The 18,262-nt window shown below is 49.4% G+C and overlaps 4 protein-coding genes across 4 annotated transcripts; 2 read left to right on the forward strand and 2 right to left on the reverse strand.

Moving 5' to 3' along the window:
* The first annotated feature begins 764 nt into the window (after window positions 1–764).
* Window positions 765–2,425, forward strand: FOBCDRAFT_225342 (DHHC palmitoyltransferase-domain-containing protein). Its single transcript, XM_031187090.3, has 3 exons — window positions 765–1,046; window positions 1,102–1,533; window positions 1,584–2,425. The coding sequence occupies exons 1-3, from the start codon at window positions 929–931 to the stop codon at window positions 2,267–2,269; spliced, it is 1,236 nt and encodes a 411-aa protein (XP_031038225.3). The 5' UTR covers window positions 765–928; the 3' UTR covers window positions 2,270–2,425.
* Window positions 2,426–3,465: 1,040 nt separating this feature from the next.
* On the forward strand, window positions 3,466–12,326 carry FOBCDRAFT_251139 (uncharacterized protein; the record flags this gene model as incomplete). Its single annotated transcript, XM_059610936.1, has 12 exons — window positions 3,466–3,961; window positions 4,637–6,435; window positions 6,466–6,506; window positions 6,696–6,828; window positions 6,978–7,002; window positions 7,304–7,366; window positions 8,675–10,061; window positions 10,130–10,192; window positions 10,250–10,898; window positions 11,073–11,157; window positions 11,686–11,974; window positions 12,141–12,326. Exons 1-12 carry the CDS (start codon window positions 3,735–3,737, stop codon window positions 12,324–12,326), a joined length of 4,947 nt encoding a protein of 1,648 aa, XP_059467342.1. The 5' UTR covers window positions 3,466–3,734.
* Window positions 12,327–13,385: 1,059 nt separating this feature from the next.
* FOBCDRAFT_294422 (uncharacterized protein) lies at window positions 13,386–13,973 on the reverse strand (the record flags this gene model as incomplete). Its single annotated transcript, XM_054704988.1, has 1 exon — window positions 13,386–13,973. The coding sequence occupies one exon, from the start codon at window positions 13,971–13,973 to the stop codon at window positions 13,386–13,388; it is 588 nt and encodes a 195-aa protein (XP_054560963.1).
* Window positions 13,974–15,928: 1,955 nt separating this feature from the next.
* Window positions 15,929–16,937, reverse strand: FOBCDRAFT_40200 (Chloroperoxidase). The gene has a single exon (XM_031187084.3). The coding sequence runs from the start codon at window positions 16,906–16,908 to the stop codon at window positions 16,096–16,098; it is 813 nt and encodes a 270-aa protein (XP_031038219.2). The 5' UTR covers window positions 16,909–16,937; the 3' UTR covers window positions 15,929–16,095.
* Between the last annotated feature and the right edge of the window lie 1,325 nt (window positions 16,938–18,262).

Here is an 18,262-nt window from a genome sequence, read left to right on the forward strand (position 1 = left end):
GAACAAAGGCATTGGTATGGATCCATTGAAGAGGGCGGCAGAGACAGTGGGGGTTATGGGCCTCAGAATTAGATCCATGGATGTGAGTCGCCAACACTTCAAGTCAGTCCCATAAGAGACATTCCTAATGATGGTCTGGGTCTTGGTATAAGTAGCTCGAGAATCCTATTATTTTTAAGTTGGCGTTTAGTTAGGTACAAGTTTCTCTGTCACGTTGCTGATAATTTGTCAAAGGTACGGACTTGTCCATTCAACATTTTAAATGTCAGTCATTGGTACTTGTAACATAATTCTGGGTTTCTGAAAAAACCTAAATCATTATTCAAAAATTCTTATTGGGTCCTATTTAGTGAATTACCTATCAGCAAGTAAAATATCTTGTTGTGCGTCGCCCCATGTAAATAGATTCGAGAGTACTCCGTATCGAAGTCTAAGTCGACAATTGCACAGCAACAACGTTGGAAGGGCACACTATAACACACATGTGACAGAAACTTGAAGTATGACTATAGAAAGTATGAGTATTGCACACGCTGTTCCTTTTGGGTGTATGAGACTTTTCCATTTCTGTACCCAAAATCTGTCGACGATTATATATCGATCGAATCTACCAACCTCGGAGCCTTCCATCTAGCATTTCCTGATTGGGTAGTTACACAGTGTGTTCTGAAAAATGACAGCGATGGAAAGCACGGTGGTGACCCACCCGGACGAGTCGGACTTGGCGGACTTGGCCCGACCTGGTATTGTTACTACAGCGGAAACTGCCAATGCCGCAGCACAAACAACAGAAGATGAGATCATTACTCGTCCACGATCAGCTCGCACACACTCACATTCTTCACTCTCTGTAATCACCGGGATAGAGCCGCCCGCGAGCCCTCACTCCAGTCATTCGTCGAATTGGTCCTTCCTATGGAGCGATGAGATGCCAGAACCCTCAACCAGCAAACGCCGTTCCACGCGATGGATCGCGCGCGGGCTTCCTCTGCTGATGCTGGCACTCGTGGCTTACGCGACCTACGATATCATTGTCTACTGCTGCGGTGAGCTCTGTCTTGCTGTGCTGCTGCTTATTAAACATTTGCTGACAATTAATAGTCCAGGATTTCATGCAAAAAAGGGGCAAGACGGCAGTCGGCGTTGTTCTAATTGCATTGTATTCTATCCTCCTCCTTCTCATGGTCGCAGCCTACATACGATGCTACGTAACGGTTCAATTCAACCCTGGCTTTGTGCCATGGACAGCCGAAAGGGAAGCCCTCGAGCAGGAGCGTAATCAACGAGCGAGCAACGGAGCCGACGTCGAGATACGATCTTGGGCCCCTCGAGACGACGAACCCGACAGCCCCGGTCTTGAGTCGTTCTACAGCAAAGATATCTTTGTTTGCGAACTCGATGGTTTCCCTAAGTGGTGCTCCGATTGCAGAAACTGGAAGCCTGACCGGGCGCATCATTCTACCGAGTATGATTATTGCGTGTACAAGATGGACCATGTCTGTCCCTGGATGGGCGGCATCATCTCGGAAACTTGTGAGTGTCAGCCCTGAGGAAACCTTGTGCAGCAACTAATGCTTCAGCAGCCTTTAACTTTTTTATACAATTTTGCTTCTACTGTGCTTGCTTTTGCATAATCATTATTTCCACCAATGGCTACCTTACCAGCCTACGCCTACAAGAAGCCAAAAGTATTGACGCGCGACTCATTGTTGCTCTGGCACTTGGTGGTCTTTTCGGCTTGTTTTCCATAACCATGACAGTCACGGCTTTAAGATTTGCTTTTCAAAACATCACCAATGTCGATATGTACAAGAAGAACCAGATCTTTCGACTGGCAGTTCGGATTCCGACAGACACCCCACCGAATGATCGATTCAACACCATCACTTACCCACTGGAAAGACCCGGAGAGGGTCCTAGGGCTCCAGATGCAGCTCACACCAGTGGAATGACACAAGCGAATGGCGCTGCGTCCGCACGAGCAAGCGCAATGGCGGCTAGAGACCAACAAGCTAGGCGGACATTCGCCATCCTCCAGGCAGAACCTGGAGAGAACCCATGGCACTTGGGTTACCTGCAAAACTTCAAATCAGTCATGGGAGACTCGATCATCGAGTGGTTTCTACCCATCCGCCACTCGCCCTGTAGCCGCCATGATAGCATGGTGAGCGACTACAAGTTTGGGCCACTGGTGGAGGAATTGAAAAGACGGTATGGGCTTGAGGGGAGCGACCCCGAGAAGAGGGCAGCGGCTATGACTTCGAATTAGATACCCAAAGAGTTGCACAAAGACTTATATCATTTGTTATAGGGCAAGAGATGGAAAAGGACAGTAGCGGTATACGTAATGTTTAAAGACTAGAACTAGTTGGTATAGTCCAGCTTAGCCACCACAATAAGCGCAAAGACTTGTGTGTTTTTCTTATGTTTTAATCAGGATCGGTTACTTAGACACGCACCTGGACTCGACAAAGGCCACTGTGCCTTGCTTGAATAGCGTAGGTGTTACTAGCAGCTTTAGAAATCGTGCGTGGAGGACCACGTAGGTACAGACTTTACTATTGTCAACGCTAAATAAAGGGTTCACCCGACAAGCATCACTTTCCAAAGACAGGCTTGCCCAACCGGTTCGTTCATATATTGTGCAGTAACTTGAGTAGTCTCGAGGCAAAAAGAGATGCCGAATATCGCAAAAGACATACAACACCGGGGATTCGCTGGTCGTCACCGACCCAACTACTAATCCGGCGCTTCGCAGCTTGACGATGGGAGAGCGGACGGGATCCCGTATTCTCTACGAGCTTTGGTCGTATGTACCTGAAGAGGTGGTGGCGAGGCTCATATCTTTGCGCTGGGGATGGGATAGGTGGTTGTGAAGGAGAACTATGAAGAGCCAGATGAGCACTCCTCTGAGATCCAAGTCACTAAGAGGGTCAAGTCATGTAGGCAGTGCCACTTGAAGAGGGGAGGGGAAATGCCCTGTGCCACGGTGGGTTGTGATGCAGGTTGAAGCCATCGTGGCACGCATGCTCTAGGGTGGCTTTTCACGGATCGGATGGTTTTCTTGACACTGAGCAATCAAAGAACCTTCTGCACATATCATCTTACTCAAGACTTGTAATTTCGCTGAAACATGCGTAGGTTTATGGAGGATGAATTCTTTTGAAGTCTTGTTGAAATCTGCAATTTCTGGCCCAACATCCTATTTAAATGTATAACGTGCATGTTTCTGCACTGTCAGGTGTACGACCTCGATAACGCCAGACAACACAATCATCAGAGCAGGCATTTATCATAGTGAGACTCGTTTCTTTCATAGAGAAACAGCTGAGATATCCTACTAAAACCATCGTCTTGTAAATGAACGGCAACTAAGGACAAGAAGGAACGACGTTCGAAAGTGGATCTTGCTCTGTGAAGGAGTTGAATGGCACTGGCGCGGACCTATCACATCTCGCGTTCCTCCTTCCATTCACCACGTCTATCTTCATCTTTAAGCTCACGACTCCTCGTAGGAGCATATCTCAATTCTCTCAAGAAACCCAGCCCCAACTTGTGAAGAGCTTGCGAAGAGAGCGACATTGTCGCATTGTTTGTGGCGTTCGCGGACACGAGAAATTCTCCGTGAAGAGAGACATCGACCGCCTGCATTACCAACGCCTTGCAGTAGCCGCACAACACGAATGCATTTTTCGCCGTCAAGAAAGCCCTAAAATATCGAAGCCTCACATTTTATGTCTTCTTCACCGCTAAACAGGCCTCTCGGGGCTTCGTCACCACTGCTTGAAGGAGGCCGGCGGCGTTCCCAGTTCACGTATCGCCAATTCTCACAGCTTGCTTCGTCCAACACTTCGAACCCGCTGCGCGTCATTGCCCACATTGACCTCGACGCCTTTTATGCGCAGTGCGAGACGGTTAGACTTGGTATTCCAGAGGACAAGCCGTTAGCTGTTCAACAATGGTGAGCACAAATGCATTTCCTATTTCCCGAGTCCCTACCAAGGTCAAGCCCTGATTTTCCCGCACTCTCACACTCCTCATGGAACACAAGGTGTTGTCTCTCTTCTCCGATTCCTCAAATCCTCTGTTGGACTGAGAATCGAGTCTGTTGCTCGATCTTTCTATTTAGATGCAGCAGTGATTGGACAGTAGCAAATAGTTTTCGCTGAGGCTTGCATCGTGTTACTCTCAACCTTGCGAGATGGATCGTCACCAAGTATCTTCGTGCTTGTTGCCATGACCGTTCATTGTTCGCGGAATAGAGAATGATCCTTCCCAGAATCTCTGAAAAGCTGTAGAGCATGGAAATACGAGTCAACAACTCACTTCACAGCCTCCAAGAACATTCTCAGCCGAACCCTCGAAAACTCATATGTTAATTCTCCGAAGATCGTGACCTCCTGACCCAGGTTGTGTAACACTTGATCCTTGTCGCTCCGCTGTTCTTGGCAGGCAAAGTTGTCACGATTACATCCATAGACGGTAGTCTTCCATAGCCATGGAAATGAAAGCCTCGTTTTGCCACGCTGGGGTTTATGTCCAGTCCAGGAGCTCTGTTCTCCCCAGTCACCACCAGAGCGTTACTCCTAATATCATGATTCTCCAACCCACTTTCGAGTCTCTGACATTCCAACAGGCAAGGTCTCATCGCAGTCAACTATCCTGCACGCGAGTTTGGTATTGGACGCCATTGCAATGTCGAAGAAGCAAAAAAGTTGTGCCCTGAACTTATCGTCCAGCACGTAGCTACATGGAGAGAAGGCGACGACAAGTGGGCATATCGTGAGGATGCCGCCGCCCACATAGCAACAGATAAGGTTTCACTTGATCACTATCGCCTTCAGTCTCGGAAGATCTTAGCATGTATCAAAGAGGCTCTGCCGCTTGATCTCCAGAAGGTGGAAAAAGCAAGTATTGACGAGGTCTTCCTCGATCTATCGAGCCAAACCCACCTGATCCTTCTGGAGCGCTTTCCAGAATTATCAAACCCGCCCCCCTATGACGACCCTACTGAGAACCTTCCCTTGCCATCCATTGCCGCGCTCGACTGGCAGACCGATGCTTTGATTGATCTGGATGAGGAACAGGAAACAGTCGATCCAGATTGGGATGATGTAGCAATCCTCATCGGATCTGAGATCGTTCGCAAAGTCAGGGCCGAAGTTCGACAGAAGTTGGGATACACGTGCTCAGCTGGAGTAGCAAGCAACAAGCTTCTCAGTAAGTTGGGTTCGGCATACAAGAAACCAAACAAACAGACTGTCGTACGCAACAGAGCTGTGTCTGCTTTTATGGCTGGCTTCAAAATCCCCAAACTTCGAAACTTGGGTGGCAAACTCGGAGAGCAGATAGTATCGACATTCAACACAGAGAGCGTCATTGAATTGTTGGATGTTCCTTTGGCAACTATGAAAACAAAGCTTGGCCATGATACAGGTTTTTGGATATATAATACCATCCGAGGTATTGACACAAGCGAGGTCAATTCAAGAACACAGATCAAGTCGATGCTGTCGGCTAAGTCTTTTCGTCCAACTATCAACTCTTCAGAACAAGCAACGCGATGGCTGAGAATCTTTGCAGCTGACATATTCGCTCGCCTCGTTGAGGAGGGAGTTCTGGAAAACAAGAGACGACCGAGGACGATGAACTTACATCATCGCCATGAGGGACAAGTGAGATCGCGGTCGGGACCCATCCCCCAAGGCAGAATCATAGACGAAGGCAGTCTTTTCGAATTGGCTAAAGACCTCCTTTTGCAGATAATCGCAGAAGGGAGAGGAGTCTGGCCTTGTGCAAACTTGAGTCTTAGCGTAGCAGGCTTTGAAGACGGCGTCAAAGGTAACATGGGCATCGGCGCATTTCTTGTCAAGGGGGAAGAGGCAGGAGCTCTTCGATCGTCGATTCCCGATAGCCGTCAATCTTCTACTGCACCAGAACCCTCCGCGAAGAAACGCCGCGTCGAGGATGGTGGCATTCAGCGGTTCTTCTCCAAGCGACCCTCCACTGATCACGAAAGAACCTCCCTAACCGACTCACATACTCACGGGGAAGACTCCAAAGCTGGCTCTTTGCCATCAGATCCCACCCAAAAGACCCTCAGTTTCGCTACTAAGTATGATTGTGAGGCCCGCCATGAATCCGACCTTGCCATGCATGAGTCTCACGCATCACCGTGGCATGAAAGCGCCTTCGATGTGCAAGTGGATCAAAAACAGCATTCATTGACCGATGTTGTATGTTCTCGCTGCAAGGCCAGCTTCGCGGACCCGGAAGCGCTCCAAAACCATAGAGATTGGCATATGGCCAAAGATCTACAAGACGCAGAACGTGTCCAGCCGACATTCGCTGAACGACAACCTGCTGCACGCAACTCTGCGCAAAAGACGCAAGGAACGACTTCAAGAAGGAGCCGGGGAGGCAAACTCGAGCAAGGTCAAAGTCGGCTCAAATTTGGTTGAACAGAAAGTGATTACTATGCGGTTTCTCGCCCGAGCTTTTTGAAGGTTTGTGTTGCAATTGCTCACGCTTACTTTGCGTTATCGTCAACAAAAGGTCACAGCACGATGGCAGGAGGTAACTCGATGCACCGGCATCAGCTTAGACTTGGGCTTTGCCGCAAGAAGACGACATGTTACATTGGCTGTTATCACCATTCTGCTCAGCATACACGAGACTTGGACTTGTTCGTACAGCCGTGGCTGTGCGATAATCCACTTTTCGTTGGCGTTCTGAAACCCTTTGAAGAAAGAGGCAGATGCACAGTTCAGGGAACATGCAGATTCTTGGTCACACAAGTCTGTCAAAACAACCGAAGCGTCTTGACAGGTCGGTAAGGCTGCGAATAGCCGAAGCGCCCATCAGGGGGATCAACAAAGTATCAAGGCTTTCGTGCTCTCACGCACGCGTCTCATCCTAAATCAACGGAGAGGCCGGAAGCATGTTAATAAAACCACAGTCTGCTGATGGAGGTACAGAAACTATCAAAGTCAATGACAAAATGTACGACTTCGTGGGATGCCAAGACGTTGACAAGTTTGGGTCAAATTTCCCCAGATGATTGGACAGCAAGGCTTGGGCACCGAACACATGGACCTGCAGGCAGAGGGTTGGGCTTCAATTGGCGCAGGCATTGCTACCCAACCCACCCTCCAAAGCGCAGCCGAAAAGCCAACCGCCAGCCACTCAAAGACTCAAACCGGGAATAGGCCTCAAATGCAGCTGCGGTATTGCTGGAATATCGCAACATCTGACAAGCATCCCGCTGTGGAAACACGTTGCCTATCATTTGTGGGCGTTAAAGGTTGCAATTCACGGTCAGCGACAACGACTGGGACATGGCATGGAGAAACAAGGAGACACAGGAGTAAGGATGCCCAACGTCCCGAGACAGTTGGGCGAGACCAAATATTGCAGCTGCAACGGAATAGAGGCACAGCTTTCCTTGCGATAGGTGACGAAGAGCTGAGAAGAGTTACGACCAGCTCCATCTATCTACGTGTCGCTTAGAGTTGAGGAGCGATAGTGAATCTGCACGTATCGGGAGTATTGGATACTTGACGAGAGATATAAAGCAGCAGTGTGAGGTGCATGATGAGCTGAGGCGATGGCACATATTGTGGCCGCTCATTCTTCTCGTCCACTCTCGTTCGTCTGTCACTTCGACAAGGTAGCCTCGTTCTTACAGATCACGGCACTTCCCTGGAAAAGAAAAACAAAACCCCAAGTTGGAAAGCAAGACGTCATAGTACCCCCATCATTATTTCTCTTCGCGTCTACAATTTACCTCACGGCACTACAGTACTAGTCTCGCCAACAAGCGCTGATCTCTTGAAAGAAAACAAAGTTTGATGTCGCCTATTCGAGTTTCGTACGAGGTATCTCAGCTCCGCTTGAGGGCGATCGTAACTTAGAGACGGCGTACCGCCATCATTATCCTACCACAGACGGGGAAGAAGGCTCGAGTGGTCGTTGGGCATCGTCAAAACAAGGGATAGCCTTGTACGCGAGAAACAGAGAGATATTGGAAGTGTCATCTGCCGCGCATGCTATTGATATCTGCAACTTGTTTGGTTGTCACCAGCTGTCCCCAAAGGACCCAGACATTCTGCGTTGCCAGCACAGACAAGGTCGTGATCCGTTTCGATCTTTGATCCGGACCGCGACGGGTTCGATCTTAATAAACGACAGGTTGAATCGTTTCTACATGTTCAATTTTCGAGAATTGATATTTCAATCAAAGTACCCCATAACTGACGCAATTTCGCTATCTTTGGAACAAACAAGGGACAAGCCACGTTGCGACCCGGACGACGAGACATCTGCACTTCCTTAATGGGATAAGACAGGAAAAGTGGCTTACAGCGCACCTGTCACACCACACGAGGGATACATCACGGTGCAAAACCTCAGTTGACAGGATAGATGCCAAGTCCTAGGTACGGGACTTTGAACAGTTTCGCAGAAATACGACAAGCCTTGTCGCGGTGTTAAAAGTCGATTGACAACAAGCGGCGTTCGCCGTGACAGCCACCGCAATCATTGATCATTCAGCATACGGTGGGCTGCGCTGTGACTCGCCAGCCGGAAACCGCTTGGTCGCAGAGTCACAAGAAAGTCGGGAGCTGAATTTGGGAGAGGGATTGAAACCCAGAGATTCTCAACCGACAAACAGAGGGTTTAGCCCAGCCTCTCGCGGTGCCCAAGTGTCGTCAGTCACCGCTAAAGTCAAAGCCCAACCTCGAGACCAGGACCCAGGCGGGCAAGGCAGAGGACGCGCTGTAGAGCAAGCTCTGCAAACCCAAGAGGTGCCAACCGCATCTGGCTTCGGTAACGTCCAACGGTCCACCAAAATAGGTCGCCACTGGACGCAGGGTTGTTGGCAGCACGGAACAGACAAGGAGCAGGCTAGCCAGGATCAGGATCAGTATCAGGGCACCCACGCACGAGGCCAGCGCCAGTTGCAGATCCCGCAGCTTGGTGTTGGGCTCGGTCAAGGAGGGAGACAAGCGTCCGGCACGGATAGTCCCAGGGAAGAATCAGTCATCACGTTGACAGCCCAGCCTGAAGAGGGAAGTTCCTCATCAATAGACGAGATTTTAGCAGAGTCTGCGTTTTGTCTCGAACAGCCGGGAGACCCCAGCTTATACTATCTTGGCTTACTGCAAAATCAGAACCAGCTCCACCACAAAAACCACAACGCCCAACAGTATCAGGGTTTTGTGGGCGACGACCCATCAACATCAAGTCATCAGCAACCTCAACCTTCCGGGTTTGGTTATCAGCATCAGCATAACCAACCTCCTGCATGCTCATCGCCACCATTCTCATTTTCTTTCCCCCCTCCAGCACCTCCATCATCAGCACCAGCAACGTCTGTCTTTGGACTGGCCCCTCCTCCTCCTCTGCCTTCTCCTGCATCTCCACCAAGACCACCGCCGAGACGACGCTTCCAGCCAACTGCGTCTCGCCGTCAGCAAAACCTGTCCCACTGCCGGTCAAATTCCAATCTGAGCTCGAGCTCCAGTGTCAGCACTGGTGCCAGCAGACGTCTTCTGGCCTCTCGGTCTCCTGCAAGTCACTCTGCCAGTGGGAAATCCCCTCGTCAGCGCCTAGCATCAGCACCACCATTACCACAGCCAATAGACAGTGCAGACCCACAGGATACGCCCACCGCCCACCACCGCCATTCGCCTTTTCTTCCTCCTCATCCTCACCTGCCCGCTTCTTCTCTTTCTGCCTGTTCTACCCTCTCAGCTCTCTCCACGTCGTCTCCCTCCTCCCCCATCTCCGGCTCTATCTCCTCTTCTCCCGCACTTCTGTCGACCTTCTCTTCCATCTCTTCTTCTTCCTCATCTCATCTTACCTCTTCGTCGGCCATATCCTCCCCACACATCAACAACATGTCGAGATCATCCCGGAACGCTGCCCCTACCACTTCTGGTACGGGACGACAAAACGAATACTTCGTGCCTCGCGATGGCATCGACCGCGAAGTCATCTCCGCCGACATCTGCCGCTATCTGGGCAACGATGCCCTCGTGCGTCCCGGTCATTACGAGGTACGCCATCTGCCTTGATGAACCCCACTATCGCGATGAAACAATTGACTCACATTTCATGACAACAGAACCCTCAGACAGGCCAAGCCGTGCAAGGCTACTACATCACCGCTTACAGGAATCTTACAACTGTGAGTTTCTTTTCAACATTAATAACTACCCATCAGATACTAATGATGATACGCCAGGCTATGATTGAGGATCTAAAAGCAGACTCTGCTCGATGGGATAGTGAAAGGCGTGCGCAGACGTCGCGCAATACCTCTGGAGGTACTATTGCCTCGAGAAACGTTGGCGTACCGCCGAGACACTCATCTAACTCACCTGTAGTGCAATACCGCTACTCGGAGACGCACCAGTCGCGTCAGCACCACGGTCCTACCGAGGGCCCTTATCAGACCGACCCATACGCTCGTGACCCTGGCTTTGATGGTCCCAGATACCCAGGAACGGGTGCTCCCGGTTACACTGGAGCCGCTGGCTCATACGGCCAGTCCTACGGTGCCTCAAGTAGTGGTGCGTTTGCCGGTTATGCCCAAACCCAGCAATCTCCTCCCCCGGCGGATACAAGGTTCAGCTCTACTACCGCGGCCACCATGGATCCATCCTACCAGGCTTCCCAGAGCCCCTACGTGGCCGTCGGAACAAACCAACGCCCCAGAGGCGGATACGACCCTTACGCTAACCAGATGGCCACGTCATCAGCTGCTGCTCAGCAGGCCTATGCCACTGCTGCTCCCACGCAACAAGGCTATACAGCCACTGCTTACCCATATTCAGGTCAGGCTCCTCCTGCGGGCTACGCGATGCAGCCCCAGGATCCCTTCTACGGTCGTGGTGCGTATAGCGGAGGCAACACCCGCGCGGCGGGTTTCCATATGGTCGAATTACTAACACTCAAGGTTTAGCAGGTCAATCAACAGCACAAGGATATACCCAGGCCACACAGTATGAAGAAACCCCCCGTACTCGCGCTTCCGCGACACCAACAAATACTCAAACAAATCCCAGTGGTACCTCCAGCAGCCGACGTAGTGAGCGAGAGAGCGACAGGCACAGCACAGACCGACACCACCGATCAAGCCGCCGGTAAAAGGTGTGTTTCCCGGAGGACCGAGGCCGGATCTTTGTGCCCTTCCCTTTCCTGCCTGAACTTGACGAGGCACTCCGACCTCCTCGCGAGTGTGATGATTTCTGCATAATGACCGGGTTACATGGAGTACGGCTTATTTTCCTTGGATCGACCATTTCATCCTTTTCTGTTTCTTCCGGATATGATCCCCTTCAGAGGTTTCAGATTTCTTTTCTCTGGCTGGTGCCACCACCGAGTTGCAAGTTTGCATCTCAATAGGAGCTTCCTACTGGAAAGGTATCAAATTCCACCCCTCTGGACGCTGATTCCGTCTTCTACAAACCTGGATCTCCCTTGGAGTCGATAATACCCCTGGACGTACCGTGCCAACTGTTATTGCTACCGATGATGCCCTGGATACACGAACTGGACCTTACGAGACGCATACCTGGATGTCTTTTTTCTTTACTCTTTTTATGACGACATTGCATTGTGGATGGGCCTTTCCTGGATTGACGACCTCATCGACTATACACCATTATTTGCCTTAAGGATGAGACCATGCTGCATACGTTTTACACTGGGACACGGCGCTGAGTTGGAAAAAGGAAGGGGAGCCATCCCTTACCAGGTGGATCTGGGGTGGTATCTCGATGTCATGACCTTGCTGTCCGGACGCACCCTCAGGGGGAGTATTCTGTTTTCCGTTCTTCCTGGATCTGGCTGGTTCTTGCTCTCGACTCCAATGTCTTTAGCTCCCGGATTCTTCGGTGTTTACCACCGTCGAGACGCGGTGTTTATCGGAATAATAATTGGCAGAGGCCGGCATCCGGACAGCAAGGTGAGTTCGAACGAGCTTGTATATATTAGCCAACCCTTTGAAAGGAATTTTTGCTTCCCCTCGCTTTCCCTCCTCTTCCCGTTTCTTTCCACTTAGGGACTTTCCATGGATATTTGTCTTGATATGAATCGCAAAGACACTGACTCGCCAGACTTGACTCAAGCAGCTAGGTGCACACATGAACTCCTTGGACTCAGATACCTCTTACTGGACTTCCTGGACATCTTGGACTCTGATCAACCACCTGGCAAATACCTCCCGCTTGACCAAGGAATGGACCCACTCCATGAGGATGTTTGCTTTTGCCTGGATCTCTTCCTACTCAAGCAATGTTTTGCTTTGGATCCTATGACCTGGACAACTTACCTCAGCCGAGGTTTGCTCATTCGTCACTGACGATACCGGTACTCATTTGCGTCTGCAATGAGTTGCCTGGGACACAAAGAAACAAAACAAGTATCTAAACATACCATGCCAAAGGAGCCAAGGTAACATGCAAACAAGGTGATTCAATGACTACGAATCTGGATTCATTCTCGTTTCACATCACTGGATCGCAACTTGCTTCATTACTGTCTGCGACATAGGTCGCTTGTTGCCGTGGATTCTACTGAATCTACTCCTGTTTGCACCGCGGGCCGACTTCTTGAGTAACCTTTGGGATGGGTCAACTTGCTCAAGCCTGGATATTTGCTACACCCTGCTGGCCACATGGCAATTGTGAAAGTCGACGATTTAGAGCAACCTGGCGTGTGGAGACCTTGATCCTGGACTCACTGTGTTGCATATGGAGTCAGTTATCGGAACGACATTTCGACCTTTCAATCAAGCACAGCGTGACTTCCGGAGCTGTACATGCATATATCACGACACTACTGGACTTTGATCAATACTGGAGAACCGGATCTTTTTTATGCGAATGATTGTGTGCTTGGTACTATGAGAGGAAGCCTGGTCAGTAGCATGGATGGCGCAGCAGGAGGATGAATTGACTCAGGTTTAGACGGGTTGGCTCTATGATCTACTTTTCCGTTCTTTTTCTAATCCTGGATCCCGTGGACACATCTCTTTTGACCGTTCTGTTGTTTGCGTCTGTCTTATATCCTATGGTTGTTGAATCATGATGGTGCTTTGGGAGAGATACAGGGAGTTTATGAGTCTTGTTTCTTATTCGCTTGGGGCGGAATGCTTGGAAGAGTTGAATCTCATGATTTATTATTGTTGCAAAAGTATGTTGAATGAATACAAGAGTTGGCCACATCACTATCAACATGTTTCTGTCTGCCGTACGTTCAAATTAAGATTCCCCTCGAGCGAAACCACACCTCAAATTCCAGCATTTTGTTAAGCAATAAATAGATGTCTTCGTTGCCTCAATTATTTGCAGTAGTGTAGGTGCATCCGGCATACATCACTCACGGTCCAAAGCCGGGCGGCTCCTTCGTTGGTAGGGATGATACGAGTAGAGTCGTTGGTGAGTGCAGTGAGCTGTGTGATGATGTCTTGGAGGTTGATGGGCTCGAGAGGTAGGCTCCGACGGAGGCGGCTGGAGGAGGCCGTCCCCAAGCAGAGTATCGATCACAGAGAGGATCCAAAGCTCGCAGCGGCCCGGTCTGCCAGGAGCGTTGGTAGGCTCGTAAGGATCGAATGGTCTTGGGTGACTCTTGATCGTAGCGCACGCATTGTCGAGTTCTTGGGACGCAATAGAGCCCACACATCTGCTATCATGAATGGTGCCGACCTGACCTAGGGTCTCGATGATATCGGAGACCAGAGTAATGGTAGGCTGTGGATCTTGAGGATTTGAAGATTCCAGAACATGGTAGAGATAGCCTGCCGGTCGCGGAGAGCTTGTTGAAATGAAAATCTTGTGAGTGCCAGGGGAGTGTTGAATATGAAAGACCCGATAGCGAGCTGGTTCGGGGGCTTGAGCTGGCGGATTGGCGACAGGACCAGGGCTGGAAGCCTGGGTAGAGTCGGAGCTGAGTGGGAAGGTCATTGTGACAAGATAAGTATTGGGTTAGGGTGAGTTTAGAATGTTTGGACAGGCACTGGATTGAGAAGTGCTTGTAAGTCTTTGTCCTGGCAAGTTGGCAGGAGATTGCCTCTCGATATGTAGGCTTATGTATCAATTCTTGAGCAACAGCATCAACATTGGCCGTGAAAGCACGGCAGAGAGCTAGTTGACCAAGCCCTGTTGGTATCGTCTGGCAGGCTGTACGAACCCGTGCGTACTGTATTATCAGGGTGCTGCGAGAACCGGGTGGCTCAGTTTCGAAGGCTGCGGGTGTCCGTAGGCTAGGCCACAGTAACCATAATGATCCGAGTCGACCGTTTGTGGTGTTGATGCGGGACCTGGTCGATCATATTGTTTATCTCTGGGAATATACGCCGAAAACTGCTGTTTGGGTCAGCGAAAAGTGTATAAATTTGTCCGAAAGGTAAGCCCGCGGCATCGGGCGGGCAGTTGTGTAAGTTGTGTGATGAAGTCCAAGCCTATTGCTCGTCCCGAGGCTTGATAGAAGCTAGAGCTCTGTGGCAGGACAGGAACCCAAGCACCTGCCCATAGCATGGAAGCCCCGGTCGAGTCGAGTTACGCATATGCTGCAGGTAAAGCTCATAATAGATACTCGCATATCGGGCTAGCATGCTTGGACTGAAGACAAGATAGATTCTGCACTAGGTACAGGATCGAGCTGACGTGCGCCGGAGGACAAGTGCAACCGCATGACAGAGCGGAGCGTCCAACATATCTAGCCTTGTATGGAAACTCGGCCCCCCTGTGAAATGGAGAGATAGCTTGCGGTGAAGTCGCTTGACACGATGGCGTCAAGGTCGGCACGATACGCTACGGCACGGTACGGTACGGTGTGGGAAGGCGAGTCGGTTGGCTGCGCAAGCTCAAACCAAACACAGGCTGGCTTGTGGTGAGTGTTTGTTGTACCACGAGAGTTAGAAAGATAACAGCCCGCATTCTTGATGCTTTCATTTCTTGGATCTATCTTGCTGAGGTATTGACAAGACTCACACAGACTTAAGGATAGCAGTGATCACTAGCCCTTCATTCCTCATTCAGTCATCTAGGCCATGATTGTGAAAAGTGGTCCAGGTATTGTGCAAATGAGAATAGATAATTAGCAAATAACTGAATCATCTCTTTGAGAAAACCTACTGTCCCAAGAGCGATCACATCGTCCAGTATTTCGACAAAACCCTAGTATTTGTTTGCTTGGGTTTTTGCGATTGGTCGTCTTCGTATGCGAGTGTTCGGGCGTCAAACGCTTGCGCTTGATGAGCTGGCTGATTTCGAACACAGTGTTAGTATTTATGCGTTCAACTCCATTGGAATAATCGGATATTACTTACTTGTTGGTCACTGTTTGGAGGATTGCGGAAGGGGTGAGTGTTTTGGAAGCTATTTTACGCCGTATCCCATGGGTCTTGTTGCTCAACATTGTGACTGAATAGTCCTTTTGCATTGTGATTTAGAGGCTTGAATGAGGCGGCAAATGAGACGAGTTGCAAGGGTTTGTCTCTTGGATGACAGCTTATGAAGCAGTGGAGATGATAGAAGTAAGAAGATGAGATGGATGGGTCGTGACAGGAGAAAACAGTCAGAGAGAGGCTAAGACACCTTCCATTACCTTGGACAGGTTGACTGCAGGTAAACGTCTTACAGAAAGCGCGAATTTAATGCAACAACCTTCCAATGTCATGGCCGGCTGCATCTCGCAGGAAGGAGCCATCGTTGGTGAAACTGCAACTACCCGTCACGATCTCCGCGTGACTGGAAACCCCCGTATTCGCACTTGCCACTTCTATCCGGAGAAACTCGGTCAAGACGTCAGAAAATGGAAGGAGCTTAATGATGAAAGAATGACATGTCGGCGATGCAAAGCGGATGGGCCATGGATAAACAACATCACTAAAGGAGGGAGTAGTCGTACTGGGAGTTGTTGTCATAACATTAGGTACTAGGTGGATATAGGTAGTAAAAAGACATCATTCTGTAGAAACCAACCAACTTGGTCATTGATCTTGCCTCCATCATTTGAACAAGATGAAAGAAAAGCTTCCCAGATGGAATCGTTGCAGAAGTGAAATGAGAGATAGCCATGACATCAAGACTTGACTTCCATCCCAATAATCTTCTTGATACCGTTCCTCTTGGTGAGTAACCCGATTATACCCAATCTCGACCCTTCTCTCTTCCATCCCTCTTGCATCGGCAGCCTCTCTTCCTGCAAAAAGGCCCTGGCATAGTTACATGGCACACTATCACCAGTTCCAATGACATTGAGAATCAGCGCAATCTCCGCACACGCAAGATCGTGTTCGAAAGACCCATATTGAAGACCCGGGTTATCCTCTTTCTGTCTGGCGATGCGCTTCTTGCGAAATTCCGCGAGGTCATTCGCAGTAAGAGTCTGACCATCCTTTGAGCTCGCCAAGAGATCTTCGACAAGGTCTTTCTGAAGAGTGAGGTTATCACCTTGTTGATGATCCCGGCGGGTCAAAGATATATCGTGCTCAACTGTGTTGGGTAACCCAAGCTGGTCCAAGTTCAAAACCCTGTGACCCTCAGAGTCCAGCTGACCCGGCTTGCGCATACCAAATTTACCCAAAACAGACCAAGGGTCCCTGATAGTTTGCAAAATGGTTTGCAAAAGAGATTTTTTGACAACTGGGTCATCGTGAAATTTTGAAGGCGCACGTTCTTGAAAGATGGGGTTGGCAAAGGCGGCAGCGAGAGGCTTGGAGAGGCCAATTGTGTCCATGCCTGCGAGGACTTCTTCAACACGAACATTTCGGCCGTCGCGGGGAAGATAGCCATGATTCGCGAGAGAGTTTATCATCGGGCAGGGACCGCGTATGTCGTTTGGACCCGAAGGTGCATATGTCCCTTTTGTGAGTGGTTCTGAAGTTGAAGCCATATTAAACACCAGTTATACGATGATTAGGAGAGTATGAATGGAAGAAGGCATTACGAGCATGTGATAGAAAGAGGGGAAATAAGATTCAATTATACAGTGTATAATGTCTTGCTTCCCTTCTGACCTTCAGCTCATGCTCGTCGAGCTGTTAGCCATTGATGTAACAGCTGACAGACACTATTGTCGCTTAAAGGCTTCAGCCAGCCTCATTCTCATGGTCACCAACCTTAAAGCATAAGCAGCTAAACAAGAGCTCTCTTTGGCTGGATACCGTAGCATTCTGCGCTTTGACTGCGGCATCATCCATAGCAAACTCGATCAAGACAACCAATAAATAGCTGCCAACACTAGAATGCAGGGACATTCTTCCCTCCAACTTGGACACTGGTGTACCCAGATAGTAAGAATCTACCACGATAATTTAGTAGGATACGACATCCTAGCTCCTGAAGTCGTATCCTTCGTGTGGTTATCTTGAATTGCGGTGAGTAGGTAACACCACGCAAATATCCGAATACATCGGACATCAGATCATGGGACAACGAACATGAGAGGATTTGACCAGGTTTGACATACAAACCCAAATATTTATGGGCTCCTCAGTTTGAAACATGGCTTGCAGGTCAAGAGGTGTCAGGGATTGAGATGCAGATCAAGGTTTGTCTGCTTGCTGTGACTCAGTTGCTCTACTGAGAGGTTGTCGCATCGGCGTGCTGCAGACACAAACGAGCATACATAACAAATTTCCGGGTGTAATTATAAGCAAAGAAATAAAATCCGGACAAGCTATTGCTTCTTCGGTGGAATCACAGTGCGTTTTATTGTTTGTAATAGATGATTGGTCAAGTTTACTGTGCAGTCACTTAGAACAACATCGATTATAGACAAAATCTCCATGTGTTTCCTTTCCATGAGTCGCTTGACTCTAAGATATATCAGTTGCTGTGTCAAAACATTTTATGCAGTAAAGCCAAGCAATTTACCAACCAAGATTTCCCTATGGCAAAGAAGACACAAATCGCAGCGTCATCATCAGGATATGACTATAAATTCAGCACTCTCCCCTCCCCTCCAACGCATTCTTCTCTCAATCCCACCATCAGCTCTCTCTCCCTCTATATATATATACACATAGTGGAGACCATCAGTACGCAACTCGGAGCTGGGTCGGAGGGCCCCAGGATCGGTTCCAGACCAATACAGACTTTTGCCCGGCATTCCTTGATGACTATCATTATGTCTCGAACCATTTCTTTTCATCTGCTTTAGCTATTTGAGTTGTAATATACTAGAATCAATCAAAGAGATACGCTGCTGAAGAAACCGCTGGCTCTGCTCAAATGTCCTTATGAAC

The sequence above is a fragment of the Fusarium oxysporum genome, chromosome VI (genome assembly GCF_013085055.1).
Source record: "Fusarium oxysporum Fo47 chromosome VI, complete sequence".
NCBI lineage: Eukaryota > Fungi > Ascomycota > Sordariomycetes > Hypocreales > Nectriaceae > Fusarium > Fusarium oxysporum.